This window comes from Astyanax mexicanus, chromosome 25, assembly GCF_023375975.1.
Source record: "Astyanax mexicanus isolate ESR-SI-001 chromosome 25, AstMex3_surface, whole genome shotgun sequence".
Taxonomy (NCBI): domain Eukaryota; kingdom Metazoa; phylum Chordata; class Actinopteri; order Characiformes; family Acestrorhamphidae; genus Astyanax; species Astyanax mexicanus.
This window is the reverse complement of record NC_064432.1, coordinates 10,088,259-10,112,890: the sequence shown is the minus strand read 5'-3', so window position 1 is coordinate 10,112,890 and position 24,632 is coordinate 10,088,259. Positions and strand designations below refer to the sequence as shown.

The following is a 24,632-nucleotide window of genomic DNA, read 5'->3' as shown; positions in this document are numbered from 1 at the left end:
CTTCTCTTACCTTGGTGTTTTCATCCACTGCTTTCTTCATGTTTTTCAGCAGGTGGTTGTTGGCTCCTCCCTCTCGCTCGTTCATGTAGACGATGCGGTCCAGGTCAGGAAAGTTGCGGTTCAGGTCGATACCCTGAGCGTTGGTGCGACCCACGAACCAGTCCTTCATCTCCCCAGACTATAGAAACACAGAGATTTCATTCTTCAGAGCTTTATCATTTGTTGTGTTGTAATCTAGAGCTGAGCCTACTGCCTGTTCCTAAATACAAATACAACAATAATTGAGTTAAACACACTCAGAACAGTTTATACTCCATCAGGATCAATCTGTTCAACTCCAACTGTAAAGCTCTGTTTATAAGATGTCATTTTAACCAGCAAATCAATAAAACCAAATTGAAACTAAACTGAAATTACCCTCCTTTAGTTCAGTTTAAAATTAAATTAGTATTAAAACACTCAGAGCTGGGGCCCCGAGTGGTCCAGGTCCGAACCCCCCCTCATGCAGCTTTGCCATCAAGCTGCCGGTGCTCAGAGGGAGCAACAACTGGCCCTGCTCCCTCCGGGTGGGTACAGTAGATGGCGCTCTCTCCCCACATCACTCCTAGGGTGATGTCTGGGCGTCTGTGAGCGTCTGTGAGCTGATGTATCAGAACCGTGCAGCTGCACTTTCCTCCGAGCATGCTGTGATGCTGCTCGGCAATGCTGCATCAGCAGCAGCTCGAAAAGAGGCGGAGTCTGGCTTCACATGTATCGGAGGAAGCGTGTGTTAGTCTTCACTCTCCTAGTGTGTTGGGGCATTACTACTGATAGGGGGAGTCCTAATGAGTGGGTTGGGTTATTGGCCGTGTAAATCGGGGAGAAAATGGGAAAAATTTGAAATAAAATATATATTAAAAAAAAAATCACTTAAAGCCATTCAGACTGTGAAAAAAATGTCTATTGAGGAGACCTGGCTACTGGTTGAAATATGAACAGTATTCAAGTTGTAACGCTCTTGTAACGCTCAACGCTCAACAATGCCTCTGTTTACAGGTAAAAGTCCAGCCCTTAAACAAAAAGAACCAATCAGCTTGCTGCTTACACCGCGAGTTAAGGAGGAGAAGCTGCATGCTAGAAGGGGAAAGCTCTCCCACATGTGGAGATCTGTGCAAGCGCAGTAGACAGAACAAGCAGAACAATTCAATTTTTTTACGCATTATGTTCTAAATGCCTAACCATCTATAAAGTTTTTGTTGGATTTTATCATTGATTTAAAATAATTATTGTAAAAAATGTAGAAATGGTAACTTGACCTTTGTTTATAGACATGGAAGGTCTGTTTGCAAAGATGGCTGCCCAGTGAAGAGACTTGTCTATTCTATGGTTTTACGTATCATAAAATATATACAGCTCTGGAAAAAAAAAAAAAAAAATCTTTGATTTTACCAAATTGAAAACCTCTGGAATATAATCAAGAGGAAGATGGATGATCACAACCATCAAACCAAACTGAACTGCTTGAATTTCTGCACCAGGAGTGAAAAGCATAAGGTTATCCAAAAGCAGTGTGTAAGACTGGTGGAGGAGAACATGATGCCAAGATGCATGAAAACTGGTTTTGATGATTAAAAAACAGGGTTATTCCACCAAATATTGATTTCTGAACTTGTCTTCTTTGCATTATTTGAGGTCTAAAAGCTCTGCTGTTCTTTTTTTGTTGTTTCAGCCATTTCTCATTTTCTGCAAATAAATGCTCAAAATGACTTACACATTTTTATGTGGAATTTGGAAGAAATGTCTGTAGTTTATAGAATAAAACAACAATGTTTATTTTACTCAAACATTTAGCTATAAATAGCAAAATCAGAGAAACTGATTCAGAAACTTGGATTCGCCATAAAACGATGGTGTTTTTGGGAACGTTTTGAAATGGCGCAAAAATGATGGGAATGTTATCTCAACTCTGCTGTGATGTCATTCCACTATCTCCAACATCTACGTCATCTCCGACATCCTACTCCTGAGGTAAATGGAATCGCAGCATTAGTCATTAGGCAAACGTTTCCTCGTCTCCAGGGAAAACACGGCTGCAGCAGCAGCTGGTGTGTGTTTGAACAGCGCGGGTGGTGTACACGGGTCATTACCTGAGAGGCGGCTTTCTCAAAGCCGTCGGGGTTCATGGAGGGCATGATGTGGATGCGCGTGGAGTGGATCAAGTTGATGATGGTGTCGTTGCCCTGCTGGTACTCGTTACACAGGTACTGGGCCAGGTAGATCAGCAGCTCCCTGCCCACGGCTTCGTTCCCGTGCATGTTCCCGATGTACTTAAACTCCGGCTCACCTGCGATAAACACACACACACACACACAGATCGAACATGCAATTTAATAATTAATAATCAGAATAATCATTCTGACAGCCAGACTTTTGCTTAGTTTGTATTTTTAATTTATTAATTTAGCTACAGTCATATGCAAAAGTTTGGGCACCCCTATTAATCTTAATAGTTTTTAGTTCTAAATATTTGGGTGTTTGCAACAGCCTTTTCAGTTTGATATATCTAATAACTGATGGACACAGTAATATTTCAGGATTGAAATGAGGTTTATTGTACTGACAGAAAATGTGCAATATGCATTAAACCAAAATTTGACCGGTGCAAAAGTATGGGCACCCTTATCATTTTATTGATTTGAACACTCCTAACTACTTTTTACTGACTTACTGAAGCACAACATTGGTTTGGAACTTCATAGCCAGGTGTATCCAATCATGAGAAAAGGTATTTAAGGAGGCCAATTGCAAGTTGTTCTCCTATTTGAATCTCCTCTGAAGAGTGGCATCATCTTGCTGCAGATGGTGTCACTGTGCATCGCTCAACAATACAGCGCACTTTGCACAAGGAGAAGCTGTATGGGAGAGTGATGCAAAAGAAGCCAATTCTGCAAGCACGCCACAAACAGAGTCACCTGAGGTATGCAAAAGCAAAAGCACACCTCAGGCGACTCTGTTTGTGGCGTGCTTGCAGAAATGGCTTTTGTAGTAAAACAATTAAACATTATCCTTGCCGTTTGGGTTGAGAAGGACCCAACTCTACAGCAAGTAAATTCACTACGTCCAAACATAAAATTAAATGAGAATTGTTACCTGGACCGTTTATCGGCCTGGGCTGGCTGTAAAAACCTTTGATTGGGATTCCCGCCATCTTTTTTTTTTTTTATCAATTGAGTATAATGTTGTTATGTGAACACTGGTTGTTATGAGCAGTATCTCTATATGAGGCTAAAGAATCAACATTTTAAAAAATGTTTTATATATAATATAATAAAAATTATTATTATTATCATGGTGCAGAAAAGCAGAAATTTAATGTCCACATATGAGGACGTAGGAACTCTAGGCTCTAGGTTTTGGTTTTGGTGTTATTAGCACATTTTTCCAAACCAACCTAAATTTCATTCACAAACTTCCTCTTTCTAGTTCATGTTATTAATGCTAACAGCTTATTTGGTATTATGTTTTGGTATTTTTGTATTTTAGACTTTTTTTTAAACATAAACTCACACAGGTATTTTGTTTCACACACTCTCACACACACACACACACACAGATACACACACTCACTCAGTGCCACTAAGTGCCACGCTGAGATGTAAAAGAAGATTATCTTATAGGTCAGACACAGTTGGAACAAGCCGGAACAACACTGTGTTCTCGCCTGTGACCAATGAGGTAGCCTAGTTTCAGCTATAGCTCACAGGTTATATATTAGACCTCGTAGTATAAAAAATATTTTTTCATTTTGACACCCAAACAGATGCTAAAAAAAGGTGCTCTACACCATCTGCAGTGTGGCTGGAGCTGTTAGATCCGCAGTGTTTCTATGCTAATACTCACTGTAGGGGCTGAAAGAAGCACTCTGGAAAGGGGTATCCAGTTAGTGGGGTTCTTTTTATGTTGCTTACTCCACAAACTGCATTCATTACACATTCTACAAATATGTGAGATTAATGTTAGTTCCATCATCTAGAGTTTCTTAACTCCCAAATATGATCAAATCTCAGGAACAGCTAAATAAATCAATCCTCTCTATCCTATATTTGCATTTTGCAACAACAAAGCATCATATGACCTAAACTACAGCTTTCGGGGATGCTAGAAGGTGCTCCTCTAAAGCCTAGTGGTAAAAAAAAAGAACCAGAACTGATTCAGGCGAATAATGCTAGGATATTTTTATTGTTTTGTTGTTATTTATATGTAATTGTTTATTGTAATTGTTGCATTACATTCATTTTATGTTACATTACTTGTTTATTATTCATTTTTTTTGTATTTTAGCTAAATAAAATACAATTGTTTACAAAACAGACAAATGTATACAGATATTTTTGTTTCTACAATACAGTTTCAATATTAATTTGTTGTTGTTGTAGTATATTTATGGTATTATCTGGTTTGTTTAACACTTTTTGTTTACTAAATATTTTTTAAATACATTTTTATTTATTTATATGTTTGGATGAGTTTAATATTAATCTACGATTCAATATATTTTTAATTAATAAAAAAACATTGAATTTAAGGTAGTATTTCCTCAAAATGATTAAAATATTTTAAATATGTTTTTTTGCAGTGTTTTTTCACAACGCCAACAATATCGTTATAACTCTTATGCTCTTCCTTTCCTAGGGCAATGCTGATGAGTGCCAGTTTCACCATACAATTTTTGATGGTGATTTTTGTGCGTGCACTTAATCATATTTTTACGGTTCTTGAAATATTTTGGATTTACTGACCTTCATTTCTTAAAGTATGTTTTTTCTTTACTTAGTTAAGTAGTTCTTGAGAATCTTGTTTTAACTTTTTTGTGTTTTATAAATAATTTTATATGGTTTTTTTTCATAGTTTAAATGAGTTTAGTATTAATATACTATGCAGAACATTTTTTTAAATAATAAAATGTAGGGTAATATTTTCTCAAAATGATTAAAATATTTTTTTTTTTCTTTACTTAGATAAGTAGTTCTTGAGAATCTAAAATATAAAACATATATATATATTTTTCATAGTTTGGATGAGTTTAGTATTAATACACATGTGTCAAACACAAGGCCCGCGGGCCAGATGTGGCCCGCCACGTCCTTTTATGTGGCCCGCGAGACCTTGTAAGATCTTAGTGTCTATAATAAATAGGTCAGAAGCGTGCTTTGACCAAAAAATACATTTCCCACAATGCTTGTCGATTGTATTACCCGCAAAGTCACGGCTTACTGCCACTACACGGCAGTGTAGTCATTGATGTGGAAACCCTGCCGGAGGGAAGGCGTAACTTCGCGGGTGGAATTGAGACATACAAATGTTTATCCCATAATGTCCAGAAAAAGAAAAGTTGATGCAGACGGACAGCTGTGCTTCAAGGCGAAAGACCGGTATGCCTTTTGTGTTACGAAGAGTGTTACTGACCAAAATAAACGCTTTTTAGGAGAGATATAAGTTATGTGTAAATATTTATAAGACAATACCTGACAAAATCTGTTTTAATGACATTAATAAACATCACTGTGACAGCGCTAGTCGCAGTTTCACCGCAGCAAAGTACGAGGACGTGAATCACTTATCTAACCAGCCTTTACTGATTTCTGCCCCCAATAACCCTTTCAATAACCTCCAATAAACTCCGTAGTTATAAAAAAATATGAGGTTAGCAGCGCGCTAACTGACCTGTTTTTAATGTAATTCGAGCAGTGATTCCGTGACGCTGCTCTAAACTGCTGCTGTTAGCTGCTTGGGCTGAAAGATGAACTGTAGAGAGCTGTATTATCCGGTTAGTGGGGTTAAAAATCTTTATTTCATACACAGAAGAACTTAAACATTTTAAAAACGCTCCAGACTGGCTCAGCTGAGCTCTGTAGCCCGTGGCTGGCCTGTAGCTCTGACTTAGTAAAGACTGCGGGCTTGTGCTGCTGCTGCAGCTCCGACTAGTGGTTGGATGAGGAACTGCTAATGTTCTTCACAGCTCACAATTTTTGATTTTATATTTATTAAGCCTTATTTCACTATCAAACGTTTTGATCAAAGTTAATATAACTTGATGTCATTTCTATTCACTTGACTAGTTTGGTTCTTGATTGATGGAGTTTTTGGATTTCATAACATGACAAATTAAAAGGATTTATGTTAATAGAGCAACAAGCAAAATTTTTTTTCCATGCAACTGTAATATTTGATTGAATAAATAATATATTGAGAGTTATTTAACATTAAGGAGTAATTACATTCATTTTATATTACATTTGGTTACATTTTATTACATTTATAAGTTACATCTGGCCCTCAGAGGACAGCCAATATGCCAATGTGGCCCTCGGCCAAAATTAGTTTGACACCCCTGTATTAATATATTATGCAAAACATTTTTACGTAATACAATTTAGGGTAGTAATTTCTCAAAATATTTATAATATTTATTTTTTTCATCATTTAGTTGAGTAGTTCTTAAGAATCTAAAATATAAAAGATATATTTTTTTCATAGTTTGGATGAGTTCAGTATTAATATACTGTGCAGAACATTTTTAAATAATACATTTAGGTTAATATTTTCTCAAAATTATTAAAATATTTATGTTTTTCTTTACTTAGTTAAATAGTTCTTAAAAATCTAAAATATAAAACATATATATATATATATATATATATTTTTTTTTTTTTTTTTTTTTTTTTTTTTTTTTTTATAGTTTGGATAAGTTCAGTATTAATATACTATGCAGAACATTTTTAAATAATAAATTTAGGGTAATATTTTCTCAAAATGAATAAAATATTTATGTTTTTCTTTACTTAGTTAAGTAATTCTTGAGAATCTAAAATATAAAACATATTCCGGTTGTTTTTCTTCATAGTTTGGATGAGTTTAGTATAAATATATTATGCAGAACATTTTAAAACACTGAAAAAACACTACATTTAAGGTCTTATTAAAACTCAGTGATAATATTGTGATGTAAAATAGAGTGTATTATTTTGCTGGTTGTGTTTAGAACGTTTTAGAGGACAGTCTGCTTGTACCAGATCACCTGACCCAGTTTTCTCGCTGCAGGCTAATTACATTACTCTCTCATACACTCACACACACACACACACACACACACACTAACATATATGCACAGATTAACACACACAAACAAATACACACACACTCAACAGGTGGAAAACCGAGGCTTAACCAGTTCACTTGACACAGCAAACACGAAGACAGCTCAATCGTCCAATCAGAACACAGGATCGGGCCAGGTGATGATCACACAATAAACAGTTTTTTTATCAGGTCAGGGTTAGGACCTCTTATGCTGGAAAAGTGAAAAGTGAAAGCGATTTTAGTTTGTCTTGCATTGAAACTGTTGAATCAGTTACAGATCAGTTTTACTGCTGCTGTAGTCTTTTACACAGTTTAAAGGAGAAACCCGATGTGAAATGAACTTGCGTTGAGGTGAAACATGATATCAAGTACAAACTTTTGTTGAATATCCCACCTCAGTTCACCCCCCGCATTTTGAAATACAGCGCTTTTAGCCAATGCTCTCAACAAGCTTACAATGCAAGTAATAGAGGCATAAAACTGCCCATGCAAAAAACAATAAATTACTATTTTTACGTTAACAAGCTCAAAGTAGCTCCAAACTTCATTGGTAGAATTCTGTCCAGGCCCCCGTTATAAATTTTGAAGGTCTTGGAAATATAGTCAAAAGTATTTTTTTTCAGTATGAAACTTTCAATCTCAGTGTCTCTCAGACATATCCGCATGGATGAAGGAACATCACCTCCAACTAAACCTCTCAAAGACTGAACTTCTGGTCATACCAGCAAAATCTTCTATTCAACACAACTTTGCCATAACCATCGACTCTCTCCCTCTCTCACCGACAAAGGTTGCTAGGAACCTGGGTGTCATGGTTGATGACCAGCTTCTCTTCACGCACCATGTGACCTCAGTTGCTCGATCCTGCCGCTTTGCGCTTTACAACATCGGAAAAATTTGACTGTTTCTGACGCAACAGGCCACCCAACTCCTGGTGCAAGCTGTGGTAATCTCACGCCTCGACTACTGCAATGCCGTACTAACTGGCCTCCCGGCCTGTGTAGTAAAACCACTACAGATGATCCAGAACGCAGCAGCACGTTTGGTCTTCAACCAGCCAAAACGGGCACATGTCACCCCGCTGCTCATTGAGCTCCACTGGCTACCAGTTGATGCTCGCATCAAATTCAAAGCTCTTACAATCGCCTACAAGGTGATGACAGAACAGGCTCCTTCCTACCTGCACTCGCTCCTGAAGGCTTACGCTACCTCCCGGCCGCTGCGCTCCTCCAGTGAACGTCGCCTCGCTTTGCCAAACAAACATTCACACAAAGCAATCCAGACTGTTCTCATACAGAGCTCCCCAATGGTGGAACAAACTACCTTCCACTACCAGATCAGGAGAATCTCTCGCTATCTTTAATAAACTCCTGAAGACAGAGCTCTTCAAAGAGCACTTACTCTCCTAACACCTCTAACTAACTAACTAATTCTAACCTCATCTCCTTCTTCCTCTTCTCTACTCCTCTATCCCATTATTTCCCTCTGACCTCCTTAAGGCCCTCTCTAAAAGATGTTTTATTTTTAACTTCTATTATTTTGTACTTAACCTCTTCTATTATTTGCACTTCAATATTGTAAGTCGCTTTGGACAAAAGCGTCTGTCAAATGTAATGTAATGTAAAAATGTAATGTAATGTAATGTAATGAAACTTCTTCCGCTTGCATTAATTAGTGTAATCAACATATAATATGAAAATGGTTCGTCTCACATAGTTGCAAAAAACAAAAACTGAAACAAAATTTGCAATGTTAAGTTTCAATGTTTGGTAAAACTATTGTGTTTTTATTAGGGGTGTCACGATTTCGATATTTTATCGAAATCGATCAAAATTATGTCATGGTCTTGAGCCTCGAAGTCAAAAAGGGGATTGACGATCCCTCCTGCAAATGGCACAGCACACTGTAGCTTAAAGAGCAGCGCTTTCTCCAGAGAATGTGGACATTCTCATCTTCTTAAAAAAAAACTTAAGAATATAAATATAACAGTTGTTTTGTCTAGCCTCAAATATGTTAATAGTTTTGGTACCTTAAGGAGCATCTTTCTCTCAGATAAAGTTAGTAATATATCTTTATTAAAGGAAAAAACTTGTCATTCTCAGGGACCGAGTCTTATTTTTCATGTTTAACTGTTATAGTAGGATAGAGTTCAGTTTGTTAAGGCTCTAATTGTTCTATTATTTTGTACATCACTGTTCCTGTATTTTTATTATTATTTATTTTGTTATGTTGCACATTGCTGTTTTAATAGTGCACACTGCTGCTACCAAAAAAGCCACTAGATGACATTACATATATATATTAGTTAAATTATTTGAATTTGACCATTAGTGCCTAATGTGGTGTATTACAGATCACTTGTATCACTTTGCATCACTTATATCAAGCCCACCTTTTGGAAGAAGATATTGTACATTTGATGAATCAAACCAATGACTGACCATATAGACTAATCTGAAACTGGCATAGTCCTCTCTGCTGTAAAAAAAAGAAAAAGAAAATCGAGAATCGAACCGAATCGTGACCCTAAAATCGGAAATAAAATCGAATCGAGGATTCTGATACTCAGCTTTATATCCTCCATCACTAGTGATGCCACCACACAGTTACTAGCACATTCCTTCCCTCTCCTCTTTCGGTCAGACTCCGCCTCTTTTTGCTCTTTTTTGTTCGGAGGAAAGCGCAGCGACTCGGTTCTGATACATCAGCTCACAGACGCAGCCTTGTGCTGATCCACATCACCCTTAGGAGTGATGAGGGGAAAGAAAGCGCCATCTACTGTACCCACCCAGAGAGAGAGCAAGGCCAGCTGTGCTCTCTCAGGGCTCCGGCTGCTGATGGTAAGCTGCATGACCGGGATTCGAACCGGCAATCTCATCTCAATCTCAATCATAGTGGCAGCAGCACTTTTTAGAATGCCTAAAAGGCAGTTTGTGTTAACAATGGGCTGTGATTGGTCGATACATCTGTATATATATCTTCTATAGATGAATTATCCCGCTGCCTGTTTTATACGGAGGTGATTTTGCGCTTGTTTTGAAGGTACTGAAACTTGGTAAAGAGTTTTACGAGCTGTGCGACGAAACGGTTACAAAAACAGACGCAGTGCGTACACACACACACACATGCATGCAGATTGGAAACAGATGGGGGGACGAACTGCGTAGTTCAGCAGCAGCGGGGGGTCCTTGAAGCCTTTTTATAGCTGCCCTACTCTGCCTGCCTTTAATATTTCCATATCCTACATTTATCCAGCACTTAAACAGCCACATGCAACACATGCAATTACTGCCTGCTTAAATGTGCGTGAGAGTGTGTGAGTGTGTGTGTGTTTGCGTGCATGCGTGCACGTGTTCACCTTTTAATAAAAAAGCCTCACGTTGCATTTCAAGTCTCGTTTTCTTAAACAAATAAATAAATCAGTCAATTTGCAGCCAAACCGCTTTAGCAGATGTGATGCGAAAGTCAAAGCAAAGTATTGCAGGAAATGTTTCTCAGTGTGTGTATGAAGTGTGTGTGTGTGTGTTGGTGTGTGTGTGTGTGTGTGTGATGAAAGGGAATACATACAACAGAGCAAATGAACAGAGCTTACCTTCCATATCCATATTTATGCACTAAAGCAGTAAACTACACTAAACTACATTCCCCACAATGCTTTGCAAAGAAGCTCATTGTTTCAGCACCATAGAATGTAATAAAGCAAGAGTAGACCCTGTAGAGAAGTACTGCCATTAGATTAGGACCTCTAGAGTAGAAAAAAACATAAGATGACCTTGTTGGCACAGTGACAAATTCCAGACGTGAATTTGATTAATTGGACAATTATTTGATAGCAATATTTAGCACAATAGAAACAATTTCTAATATTAAATCAGTATCAAAAAAAAAAAGAAAAAGACAAGGAAAGGTTTGACAGAGGAAGAAAGAGAGGGATAAAAAAGAGAAACAGAGAGATAAAAAGATGAAAGGTACACACCAGATACAAAGAGAGACAGAACGAGATACAAAAGAGAAGCACAGAATCATTAGAAAAAGAGAGACATAGGTAGACTAGAGAAAGAAACAGAGAGAGAGAGAGAGAGAGAGAGAGAGAGAGAGAGAAACTAGAGAAAGAGATACAGAGAGAGAGACAGAAAATGTGACAAAGGGAGAAAGCAAAAGATAAAAAAAAGCACAGAGACATTATAAAAAGAGAGATATGGGTAGACTAAAGAAAGAGACAGAGAGAGAGAGATAGATACACTAGAGAAAGAGACATAGGAAAAGAGAGAAAGAAAGAGAGAAAAAGAGAGAGACAAAGACATTAAATAAGGGTGGATACAGAGAGAGAGATAAAATGAGACAAAGAGAGACAGATAGGCAAATTAAGAGAGAAAAAGAGACATAGACACTACAGAAAGAGCCAGAGCCAATAGAGAAAAAGAGATAAAGAAAGAAAAAATCATTAGAGAGAGAGACAGAAAGAGATAGAAAGAGAAACAAAGACAGAAAGAGAGAAAAATACAGAAGAGAAAGGGAGCTAGAGAAAGAGAGCTAAAGAGAGACAGAAAGAGAAAAATACAATAGAAAATGGGAGATACCGAGAGACAGAAAGAGATATAAAGAGAGAAAGAGAGACAGACACTAGAGAATGTGAGATACAGAAAGAGAGAAAAATAAACTAAAGAAAGAAAGAAAGAAAAAAGAAAGAAAGAAAGAGAAAAAAACAGAAGAGAAAAAGAGGTAGAGAAAGAGAGATAAAGAGAGACAGAAAGAGAAAAATACAATAGAAAAAAGGGAGATACCGAGGGACAGAAATAGAAATAAAAAGAGAAAGAGAGACAGACACTAGAGAATGGGAGAAAAAAAGAAAGAAAGAAAGAAAGAAAGAAAGAAAAACAATACACTAGAGAAACAGTGAAACAGAGAGACAGTAGGAGAAATAAAGAGAGAAAGAGAGACACAGACACTAGAGAAAGGGAGATACAGAAAATACAGAAAGAGAAGAAAACACAGTAGAGAAAATGGGATACACAGAGAGACAGAAAAAGATACAGAGACAGAAAAAGAAATAAAGAGAGAAAGAGAGACACAGACACTACAGAAAGGGAGATACACAGAGAGACAGAAAGAGATATAGAGACAGAAAGAGAAATAAAGAGAGAGAGACACAAACACTACAGAAAGGGAGATACACAGAGAGACAGAAAGAGATACAGAGACAGAAAGAGAAATAATAAGAGACACAAACACTACAGAAAGGGAGATACACAGAGATACTGAAAGAGATACAGAAAGAGAAATAAAGAGAGAAAGAGAGACACATACACTAGAGAAAGGGAGACAGACAGAAAGAAAGAGAAACATACATTAGAGAAATAGAGACAGAAAGAGAAATAGAGAGAAACAGAAACACTAGAGACAGAAAGAGAAATGAAGAGAAAGAGACACAAACACTAGAGAAAGGGAGACAAAAAGGAAGATACAGAGAGAAAGAAAAGAGATAACGAGACACAAAAGAGAAACAAAGAGGGAGAGAAAATGATGGAGAGAAAACATTAAACTAAAAATGAGAAGAATTGTTCATTAACACTTTAACCACTAAACCATATGTCTCTCTCTCTCTCTCTCTCACACACACACACACAAAAACACACACACACACACACAGATGTGGATGAGTCCACCATGCTCTCACTCTTTTAGAGAAAATAAACCTCTGAAGAGTCAGCTGGACTGATACACGACATCTGCTGACCTCATTAAACACACACACACACACACCTATACAGCTACACACTCAGAACAGCCTCTCTTACCACACATATGAAACACAGGAATATAATCGAGAAGAAGATAGATGATAACAAGCTGATCATCAAACCAAGCTGAACTGCCTGAATTTTTGCACCAGGAGTAAAGGTGTAAAGTTATCCAAAAGCAGTGTGTAAGACTGGTGGAGAACACGATGTTTCTGTGATTAAAAACCAGAGTTATTCCACCAAATATTGACTATTTCTGAACTCTTAAAACTTTGTCAATATGAACTTGTTTTTTTCTTTGCATTTCTGCAAACAAATGCTCTAAATTATTTAAATATTTTTATTTGGAATTTGGGAGAAATCTATCTTCACTGGCTCTGAGATTCTCATCAGTACAGATGATCCTCTCAGTCGTCCTGCCAGGTAAATGTGTTTCTTCAATTCAGCAAGATGTCTTTTTTTCAGGTGTTTTGCCAAATCCTGCCTCCCAGCCAAATTCCAACTCCTTTCTAGTGCAACCTCTGTTTATAAATCAGGGTTAATCTACAGCTACAGTAGATACAGAATCATCAGCGCAATCTGTTGTATCCATCATGCTGTATGAGGAATCTGCACAACGCCTAAGGGAGTCGGATTTTGGCGCAACACCAGTTCTTCACAACCTTTTTCTTCTTCTATTGTTTACTTGGTGACGTACATACACATATATACGTCTGGTCTTTACATACTATAGTAAACAAATGCATTGGAAATCAAAATCATTTGTGTGGGTAAACAAGTTCTGGGCTGTGACAGAAATGGATCCTCTCTGTTTGGTTTGTATTTGGTTTGTGAGCGCTGCATCGTTGCTAGTTTACCTGTATGTGGTGGAGTAATACTGTACATGGAGAGTTACAGTGCATTACCGGCTGATAACGGCACTCATAGAACACCTCTCACCCAATCACATTGCAAGGTCAGAACTAACTGTGGTATAATTAAGCAATAATACAATCAAGGTTTGTGCTGTAACGTTTAATATTGGCACTGCTGTGCTGCAGTCATGGCACGAGGCCGCAGTTCTATTTTTGCTGTTTATTAAACGATTTTGATTTAAAGAGAATGAGAAAATATGATCTGTTTGGTTACAAAAACTCTGCGTGTTAAAATAGTTCCATTGCTGCTCTGTTTGTAGCTGTGCAGTTTGGTTTGTAAGTGCTGCATTGTTGCTAGTTTAGCGTGGTGGCCTCTACTTTCAGCCATTTCAGTCAAAATTGACTGGGAATGGGAATCCAAGGTTACTGTTAATAAATGTAAGAGCTTTACTCACCCAAATGAATAGTTTTTAGTAGAGAAATATGTGTAGATCAAAGTCTAGCACTCTTTTTTTAAGAATTAAAATAGTTTTGTTTACTTCAACGCCCTCCAGCGGCAAGACCTGTAGAATTACAAGGGTCCCCTATTTTACATTCAGCTTATAATACTCTTATAATATATTAATTGGAAAATATATACAGTTAACCTTATATGTTTATAATAACAGCTCTTAATCTGATATTGGTAGCTGATAATGTGATTAATATTAGAGTATTTTTGAATCGCTGGGCTTATTTATTTGTGGGAGCGTGTATTTGCCTGCGCTGCCTATTAGAGACATGGCTTAGCGTTTCTTCTGTGCCTCTATAGGATCCAGCGTCTCCCAGTGGTTTATAATGACATCGCATTTGGTTTGTATTTGGTTTGTAAGCGCTGCATCGTTGCTAGTACCTTTATGTGATTCCGTAATACATGGAGAGCTTCGCTTACAGCGCATTACCGGCTGATAATGTCACTCATATTGGTTTTATTAGCATTATAGCTCCAGTACATGCTAATAATAAAAAAGTAATAATAATAATAATAATAATAAATGATGCAATAATGTGTATTCCATTTTAATCTTATCGAAATAGACTTTAGACTTTCGACCACATGACTCTACTCTCTCTGTACATTCAGTCTTCCCTTTACTGCCTCTCATAATAAAGAGATTATGATTAAAACCAGAACACGCTAACACACACACACACACACACACACACACACACACTCAGGCTGGGCACACTTCCACACACTCGTCTAAAGGCCTCGTCTAAAACAAACCCACAGTGGAAAGAGAGAGAGAGAGAGAGAGAGACAGATTATTCTCAACATGAAAGAAAAGATGGATCGAGTTACATAACAGTGAAAAACAATGTCTCTTTCTCTGTCTCTCTCTCTCTCTTTTCAGCTCGGACGCTCCCTCGCTCTTTTCCAATGATCTGCCAATGCACTCCACAGCGTTTGATGGATTCCGTGCTCTGGAAGACGGACAAAAAGAGCGAAAAAAAGAAAGAAAGAAAGACAAACGGAATCACAGAGCAGGGAATCAATCCCAGATATGATACAGCCACTGCACTTTAAACCAACACGTCCATCTGTCTTTCCATCCACCCCTCCATCCATCACTCCAACCACCCCTCCATCCATCACTCCGTCCGGTCGTTCATTCATTCATTAAATGGACACAATTCGAGGAGTGAGGAAGCTCTGACTCACCGCCAAAGCAAACAAATCATTAAACACACGCATACGCACTCGCGCAGAGACGTCAATGATGACCTGGTTTCTATGGCGACCGTGACCGTGGTCTTTAACACAAGATAAGTGATTCCATCAAATGTCAGGCACACTTTCCACATCGTCGTCAACATACAACATCACTGACATGAATTAGATTCAGTCATGCATTCATTTTGAAATTTGAAATTCCATATTTTGCTTACGATCCTTTAATTTTCCCAAAAAACAATAAATATAATCCAATGCATCTTTTTTATTAGTTTTACCAGTCAGGTATTAAGCAGCAGCAAAGAAGTAAGGAGCCACTGAAGCACGAAGTAAGAAGTTCACTGAAGCACAGCGTTATATAGGCGAGTTTTCAGTAAAGTTTCTCCAGCACTAAGGCTAGGTGCAGCAGCATAAGCATTAGCCGTTTAGAGGTGAGTATTGTCGAACTGTAGTCGTGTTCGTGTTTGCCGTGTTAAAACGTAAAGCTACGTGGGACAAACCGCTAGCTGATAGCACCTTGCTAGGTCTGTCACGATAAGATTTTTTTGTGGACGATATATTGTCCCTGAAATTATTGCGATCCACAATATTTTTGTCATTTTAAGCCTACTAAATGCCACTGACATAATAATGACAGAATAGCGTAAAAAAAGTAATTATATACTTTTTAAAGACAACAAAATGTAATTAATTATTTATTATGATTATTTTTGGAATGATATACTTATTTCTTCACCTACTTTAGTCCACACTCTGTGTATAAAGAAACTAAAATACTGTTAAGTGATAGACATTTGAACAAACATACAAATAAACACAGTAGACAATATCACGACTATCAAAAACTATTGAGGTCATGTTCATTTATTGCACGATAAATCGATATTGCAATTATTGTGACAGGCCTACGCCCTGGCTTTGCGTTATACTCAGGATTGCCCAGTCTAGCGCTATCAGGTGGTGTTTACATCCTGCTAGCGCTGCGGTTAGCGGCTAATGCTAATGCTGCTGCACCCAGCCTTAGTGCTGGAGAAACTTCACTGAAACTTAGTCGCTTCACCCAGCTTTCCCTTTAAAAGGGAAACATGGTGACACCCTTGCTCTTTCTACATCATCGTGAACATAGAACATCACTGGCATGTATTGCATCATTCATGCATTCATGAATTTTAAATACCGTATTTTTCACACTATAAAGTGCACTTAAAATCCTTTAATTGTCACAAAAATAAACATATTATATATATATATATATATATATTAACTGGAAAATATATACATTTAAGCTTTTGTTTTAATAATAACAACTCGTAACCTGATATTGGTGGCTGGTGCACTGTGCCTCTATGGGATCCAGCGACTCCCAGTGGTGTTTAATGACACGAATCGCATTTGGTTTGTATTTGGATTGTAAGCGCTGCATCGTTGCTAGGCTACCTGTATGTGGTGGAGTAATACAGTACACGGAGAGCTTCGGTTACAGTACATTACCGGCTGATAATGTCACTCATTACACGTCTTTCAGCCAATCATATTGAAAGGTCGGAACTAACAGTGGTTTAATTAGCTGTTTAGAGTTGAGTAAATTATACTGTAGTCTGAATGTTTACCATGTTAAAACAAGCTATGTGCGACGAACCGCAAGCTAATACAACCCTGGAATACCAGAACATTTAAGGTTCCTCAGTATAGTGCTATCGGGAGGTGATGGCATCCTGCTAGTACTAGGGTAAGCAGCTAATGCTAATGCTTCTGCACCCAGCCTTAGTGGAAATCTGGAAATCCAAGCTTACTGTAAATTAACAGAAGAGCTTTTTACTCACCCAAATTACTTAGGCGCTTCCCCCAGCTTCCCTATTAGAAGGAAAACATGGAGACACTCCTGTTCCTTACTAGAGTCGCTTAATGCGCCTTATAATCCGGTGCTCCTTATGTATAAAAATAGATCAGAAAATAGAGTTTATTGATATTACTGCTCACATTTTGTGTACGATATCTGTAATACGTTACTCTGCTCTTGAAATACGGCTAAGAAGAGCCGTTTCTTAATATAATATAATATTTTTCTGTGGCTGGAACTATTCATTAATATATTTTTTAGGAAATGTGCAAAACCTTGAGGGTCCTTAGAACGTAAGATGGATTCCAAAGCTATTCTTAAGAAACAGTAAATAATAGAATAAAATATTCAAGAGCTTCTTTCTGTAGGTCAGCCATGTTTTTTTTTCTGGTTAATTAGAAAAATGTAGACACACACAGAAGCAGATCTACACGGGCTGGTTTTGGTGGAGGAGGAGGCAGATGTGAGTCTCTGTTTGATTTATTATTGATGAGCTGAAGCTCACAGGAGGATATCTCCCTCGCTCACTCGCCCTCCTCCTCCCCCACCCGTCCTTCCTCCCTCTCTCTTTCTGTCTCTTTGACACACAAACAGACCAGAGAGATCAGTTCAGTAATTCGTCTTTTTTCAGCTGCTTACTGCCGGTAAGAAAGTGCAGCTTTTAGAAACTAGTCCTCGGTTTTTTAAACAAACACCCTGTTTAAAAACACCATTCTAGTGTTAAATCTACTATATCAGAATAAGTGATTTTTTTTTAGCCCTCAGAACCTCAAAATATCACTCTGTTAACATCCCAACATACTATTCCACCATATTTACTCATATCCACCACCTCCAGAAGACGCTAGCTCATGGGTAAATCTCACACAAGCTCGTCTGACATCTCCTGGATGTTCTGGTTTTGGTTTCTCCTCCACAGTCTAGTAAGAGTAGACATTAATGACAATATTTTTATTTGAAATTTGGCATAAATGTTGTCCGAAATGCAGGATTTGCGTCCTTTTTAAAAGCCTCTCATATGATTAATATTGTTATTATTATAATTGACCCTCTAGAGATATGGGGTCCGGAACATATCTAGTTGAAAGCCTAGCAAACATCACTATATTTTTCTAATCAGAATTAGTGGCCTACTTTATTGCATCTAGTCTCATTTTCTATGACAGTATTACTACTATAGCAGAAAAAATCACTATGGTCATCGGAAACTATCCTACATTTGAAACAGCGCTGCATTTGAAACAGATCTACATTTTGGTACAGATCCCTCCCTCAGAAGAAGTCTACTGCCTAATTATGTTGTGTACTGTCTGTACAGGTGAGGTTCTCAACTAAAATGATGTTGAAAAAAAACACTGAAAATGTTTTTTCATCAACTGATCTAGTGGGTGGGGCTCTGGTGGGGGTTCATAGGTAAGGGGCGGGGCCAGGGCACAACAAGGGAGCATCCAAACGGCTCATACAAGCAAATGATTCAAAGAAAACAGATTAATTATTTTTTTTATAGGGTAGTTGAGACCCAAGTGGAAATTTAAAAAATACTCAACAAGAGAGTTTCAGTGAGTCCTCTTTAAATTATGTCAACTAATAATTTTTTAAGCATTTCTATTGGTCAATTTCCAGCTGGTATTTCTAAGCTTATTCAGTCATGGATTGGTAAAATTATGTTTTGAATTTGAAAGAAGAATCAACATTAATGTTGTTGTTGGTTATTTTTAACACATATGTAGAATATATATATATATGAAAATTAAGAGACAACTTAAGTTTCGGAATCAATTTATCTGATTTTGCTATTTATAGGTTTATGTTTGAGTAAAATAAACGTTGTTTTATTCTATAAACTACAGACAACATTTCTCTCAAATTCCAAATAAAAATATTGTCATTTAAAGCATTTATTTGCAGAAAATGAGAAATGGCGGAAATAACAAAAACGATAATGCAAAGAAAAGTTCATATTCATAAGGTTTTAAGAGTTCAGAAATCAATATTTGATGGAATAACCCTGGTTTTTAATCACAGTTTTCATGCATCTTGGCATCATGTTCTCCTCCACCAGTCTTACACACTGCTTTTGGATAATTTTATGCTGCTTTACTCCTGGTGCAAAAATTCAAGCATTTCAGTTTGGTTTGATGATCAGCTTGTGATCATCCATCTTCCTTTTGATTATATTCCAGAGGGTTTCAATTTGGTAAAATAAAAAAAAACTCATCATTTTTAGGTGCTCTCTTATTTTGTTTATATTCAAACTATGCATTATTTGGTCTTTTATCATGATTATTAATCGAGAATTACTTGTTGCGTGAGAAATAACAAAAATAGTAGTTAATACATTTAGGAATTTGAAAATTTGGGACGTAATAATGTGATTCTGGCAGATAATATTTTTTAATTTAATATATTTTTAATGACTTCCCTTAAAAAATGTATCGCCTTTGTGTAAAGTTGCCATTTGTGCTATTTTTCACATATTTTTTTTTTACATATGAATCTAACAGATGTTCTTTCCATTTTCTTTGAATTTGATGATGAATGGACCAATAGAAATGCTCAAAATGACATTAAGTTTTTCATACTGACTTCCCATTGACAGAAAGAGTAAATATACTTTTTTTTCATTTCCTTTCCTGTAAAACTGCCATTTCTGAGAAACGTGTTTCGGTATGACTGCGACAATCTGCAGTCCGTTCTGGTATACGCATTAAAGCGTATTATGGGATGTATTTAGTAGATGACTCCTCCAGTGCCCTCAGGTTTACGGGGAAACCCTTGAAATGGCTAAATGCCAATTTCTGGTCAGTCACTACATAGGAAACAAGGGGATGATTGATGGCCTAATCAGGGGCCTCACTTTCATTCCCTAGACGGTAATTAATTCCCTATGCGTGGAAGTAGCGGGCGATTCGAGACACGCCCTGAACGGTTTGATTCACACACACATACACACGCACACGCACACACACACACACACACGCACACACACACACACACACACACACAGCTTCAAAGCCAGGCAGCCCACTGTAGCGCAGCAGATGGCATTGCTCATGAACGCGCCTCACAGGAAGCAGTACACGTTAATTCTGCCTCATCCTCTCTTGCTCTCTCTCTCTCTCTCTCTCTCTCTCTCTCTCTCTCTGGACTGTCTGGCGCGAACAACGGCGTGCAGCTCATCGCACTAAGCCGATCTATCGCCAGGGCAACGGCTATTTCTGCCTCGCCTTAGTGAAAGAGGTAGAGAGAGGGAGAGAGAGAGAGAGAGAGAGAGAGAGAGAAAGAGATGTAAAGAACAGTAGAGAGAGAAATCTGTAGAGATATATATATATATCGTGCAGCCCTAGTACAGAAAGACTAGAGAGAATATAGAGGAAGAGAGAGCAACGAGAGAAAGAGAAAGATGGAGAATAAGACAGAGAGATCGGGGTAAAGGGCCCTATTTTAGTGATCTATTGTACACAGGTCAGTTACGCGTCGTGCAGATTGATTTAATGCGTGTTTTTGGTATCGCAAGGCACTAAAAATACGTCTTGCGCATCTCGAATGGCACAAAAATTCTCTTAATTTAATTGAATTAATCATCCTTTTTTGGGCAGAACGTGAAATAAACCAATCATTGTGCCAGTAGTCATTCTCTTTCTGAGTCGGGTGAGCTCTGACTTTGGCACGTTCGTATCTTAACAGCGCTGCGCTTTTGTGCGTCTCAGCAGAGGACACCGACCAGCTTATTTAAAGGAACAGCAATGTTGTTTCATTCTTTATTCTGTTTTATCGTTAACGTTAAAGCTGAAAGTGCTAAGACAGGATTGAGTGGCTGACTGTTGACTGTTGTCAGGGTTTTAATCAGTCAGTGGCGTTTACACCTGTATTTCCCACCATCCAAAAAGAAACACACCACAAATTTACGTGAGCACACCTCACTTCCAGACTGCCACGCCCATCAGCGTGACTATATTCCTAAACTCCGACGCTGTTTTAACGGCGTGGGCACAAGGCGTGAAAATAGACTGTTGACAGGGTGAAAGATAGCAACGAGCATCGCAACGTTCCTTATGCAAGGTTGAACCATAGAGCCTACACAAAGAGGTACAAAGGTACAAAGAGAGAGAAAGATGTAAAGAATAAAAGAAAGGTAGGAAAAGAGAGAGAATGAGAGAGAGAGAGAGAGAGAGAGAGAGGCTAGAGTGGGATTCATGGGAACCCACTGGTTGCCTATAGCAACGGGGCGGGGGTGGGAGTGGAAACTCATCTGGCAGCAATAAAAGGCTCCAGTGAGAGACTCATATCTTATGTATAACACACACACTTACACACACACACACACACACTTACACACACACTCATACACACACACACACACACGTAGAACAGCGAGGAGAATTAACGATAGCGCTATTTAAGGAACAGTCTCCCCTTTAGGCCTAAAGTCTTCCCCTTTACAAACAAAGAAAATCCTGATTAGGGTATTTTGACTAGGGCTGCAACTATAATTATATGATTATTTTGGTAGTTGATTAATATATATATAATTTTTCCGATTAGTCGATTAGTCAGCAATTATTTCTGCCATGTCCTTCATCTCTAAAAATGATAGAAACACCTGAATATGAGATTTAAAAGGCATTTTAATGTCTAGATGTTGTTTAAACATGGAAATTACTGATACACAGCTCTGGACTAATTGAGAATTATGAGTTTCTTTGATTTTACCAAATTGTAAACCTCTGAAATATAATCAAGAGGAAGATGGGTGATCACAAGCTGAACTGCTTGAATTTTTGCACCAGGATTAAAGTAAAGCATAAAGTTATCCAAAAGCAGTGTGTAAGACTGGTGGAGGAGGAGAACATGATGCCAAGATGCATGAAAAAACAACTGTGATTAAAAAACATGGTTATTCCACCAAATATTGATTTCTGAACTCTTGAAACTTGTTTTCTTTGCATCTGAACGCTCTGAAAGCTCTGCCTCAATTTTGTTATTTATTTTGTTAATTCAGCCATTTCTCATTTTCTGCAAAAACAATATTTTATTTGGAATTTGGGAGAAATGTCATCCGTAGTTTATAGAATAAAACAACAATGTTCATTTTACTCAAACATAAACCTATAAATAGCAAAATCAGAGAAACTGATTCAGAAACTGAAGTGATCTCTTATTTTTTCTAGATCTGTATAGTAAGTAAATGTGTAATCTGTTGTTTTTGGGCACTTTAGAGAAGTGTAAACTGTGTAAGTAAGCGCAACTGTCCCCAAAAGTACTGTTACAAAATAACGATTAGTCGACAATTAAAATTTGTAGTCGACAAAGTTTAATAATCGATATTTAATAATCAGTGTGCCAATCGTCATTCACTTTAAGAGTCTGGTGAGGTCTGACTTTGGCAAGTTCGTACCTTAACAGGGCAGCGCTTTTTTGCGTCTCAGCAGAGGACACCGACCAGCTCATTTAAAGGAACAGCAATGTTATTTCATTCTTTATTCTGTTTATTGTTGAAGTAAAAGCTGGAAGTGCTAAGATAGGATTGGACGGCTGACTGTTGTCAAGGTTTCAGTCAGTCAGTGGCGCACCTGTGTTTCCAACTATCAAGATAAAAAACCTTTATGCTTCCATCACGCCCAAAACCATAAAGCATCTCGTTTTACATCCAGGCATCCAGAGGCACCCAACAGGGTACTAACGTAAGTCAGAGCACACACACACACAAACGCACAGACACACACACAGGGTATTAAGTATTTCATGCATAATAAATACTGCAACAGACATCACCTCCATCAATGATAATCCAACCCATCCTCAACATTAATCAGTTCAAACGAATCACATCAGTTCTGTACTCTAAATATGACATCAATTTCTCACATTTTAGGCTCAACCTGATACTTTTTCTCTAATAAAACCCTTTATATCAGCAATACACCAACAATACAGCACTGATATTAAAGCCAAGTGTCCTCAAATAGCGAATTTAATTGCATTAATTGTGTTTATCATTTCTAAATAACAATCAGTGTCTTCAATTTAAACAGTCACTCTCTGCACAGCTCAAAATGGCGCCCTCGGTGAACTGGCATACCTCCTTACACACACGCACAGACTTGTTTATATTTGTATCCTTGTTGGGACTTATGTTTGCGTAGCATAGCATTTATTGCCTAGATTTCGCTTGCAAATTGAAAGAAGCTGTTTTGAAGAAAAAATGTCAGCGTAAAGTCACAGGTCCCCACAACGTCAGTCATTTTCAGTAAGTCAAGGGTCCCCACAATTAGCTAAAACAAACACACACAAACACACACACCTTAATTTTTACTTACTTACTTACTTAATTAATTAATAGTTCTCAATATTTGTGTGCTGAATCATAATCTGTTTAGTTTGTGCTATAATTTGAATGTCACTTTTACCAATGTTATCATTATTATTCGTATTATAGGGTATAGGGGACTTTAGGTCACACAAAATTATAAATAATAATTCTATTACCACACCAAAGTAATAACCAAACTAATACAAGAAAGAATAAAAAAAAGACACCACAATAAAATCCTATCGAATTCTAGCTTTTTTCATACAATATTTTTTAAATATTTGTTAACGTCTTAGCTAATTTTTTTACTAATTTTTTTACTAAAATTTTTACGATACTTTTACCAGTGTTATCATTTTTTTATGTGTACATGCGTGCGCCATGATGTCACCCCAAAAATTAAACATTGAAATAATACTTAATAACATTTTATATATATTTTTATATTTCTTTATATAAAAACACATTTTTTATTTGTCCCAAAAGCTAAATTGTGTTCAACAAATGTTTTATATTTTATCTTCTTTTATGCATCGATTTCCAACATCAGAACTGATTTATTTGTGCACCTTGATCTTGTGCACGCTGATTAAACATTGATTCAACGTTAACGTTTTATACGTATGATTGGTATTAAAATATGAGCTGAGCCCAACCATTCAAAACTGTTAAATGAACATTGATTCAATGTCAGAAGGTTGTTTTTCCATCATCATCATCATTAAAAGATGTAACGCAAAGGGTACCCAGATAGCAAACAGACATTGAATAAATGTTCATTTTTCTTATTTTAATGAACTGAAACATGGTCGTTTTCTAACTTCAATTTTACGTTGATTCAACATTGTAATGAACGTTACTTACATTAAATATTTGTATATCTTGTTTGTATTGACGTCATTCAAAACATTTAAATAAAGGTTGATTCAATGTTCAAAATGTCAACATTAACTAATGCCAATGAAGTAATGCTAAATAAAGTTGGTTTTAAGGTTTGAAAAAGGCGTAATTCAACCAAACAATGAATGTTTATTCAACCTTCTTTCTATCA

The 24,632-nt window shown here is 37.2% G+C and overlaps 1 protein-coding gene across 1 annotated transcript in view; it reads right to left on the bottom strand.

Annotated features, from left to right (window-relative positions):
* cpe (carboxypeptidase E) overlaps nt 1-24,632 on the bottom strand; it is a 46,867-nt gene that overhangs the window by 19,491 nt on the left and 2,744 nt on the right. Inside the window, exons 2-3 of the mRNA XM_022681782.2 lie at nt 2,127-2,323; nt 11-178 (exon numbers count right to left, since the gene is read on the bottom strand). Coding sequence (XP_022537503.2) covers nt 11-178; nt 2,127-2,323 — 365 coding nt within the window. The remainder of the gene's footprint in view (nt 1-10; nt 179-2,126; nt 2,324-24,632) is intronic.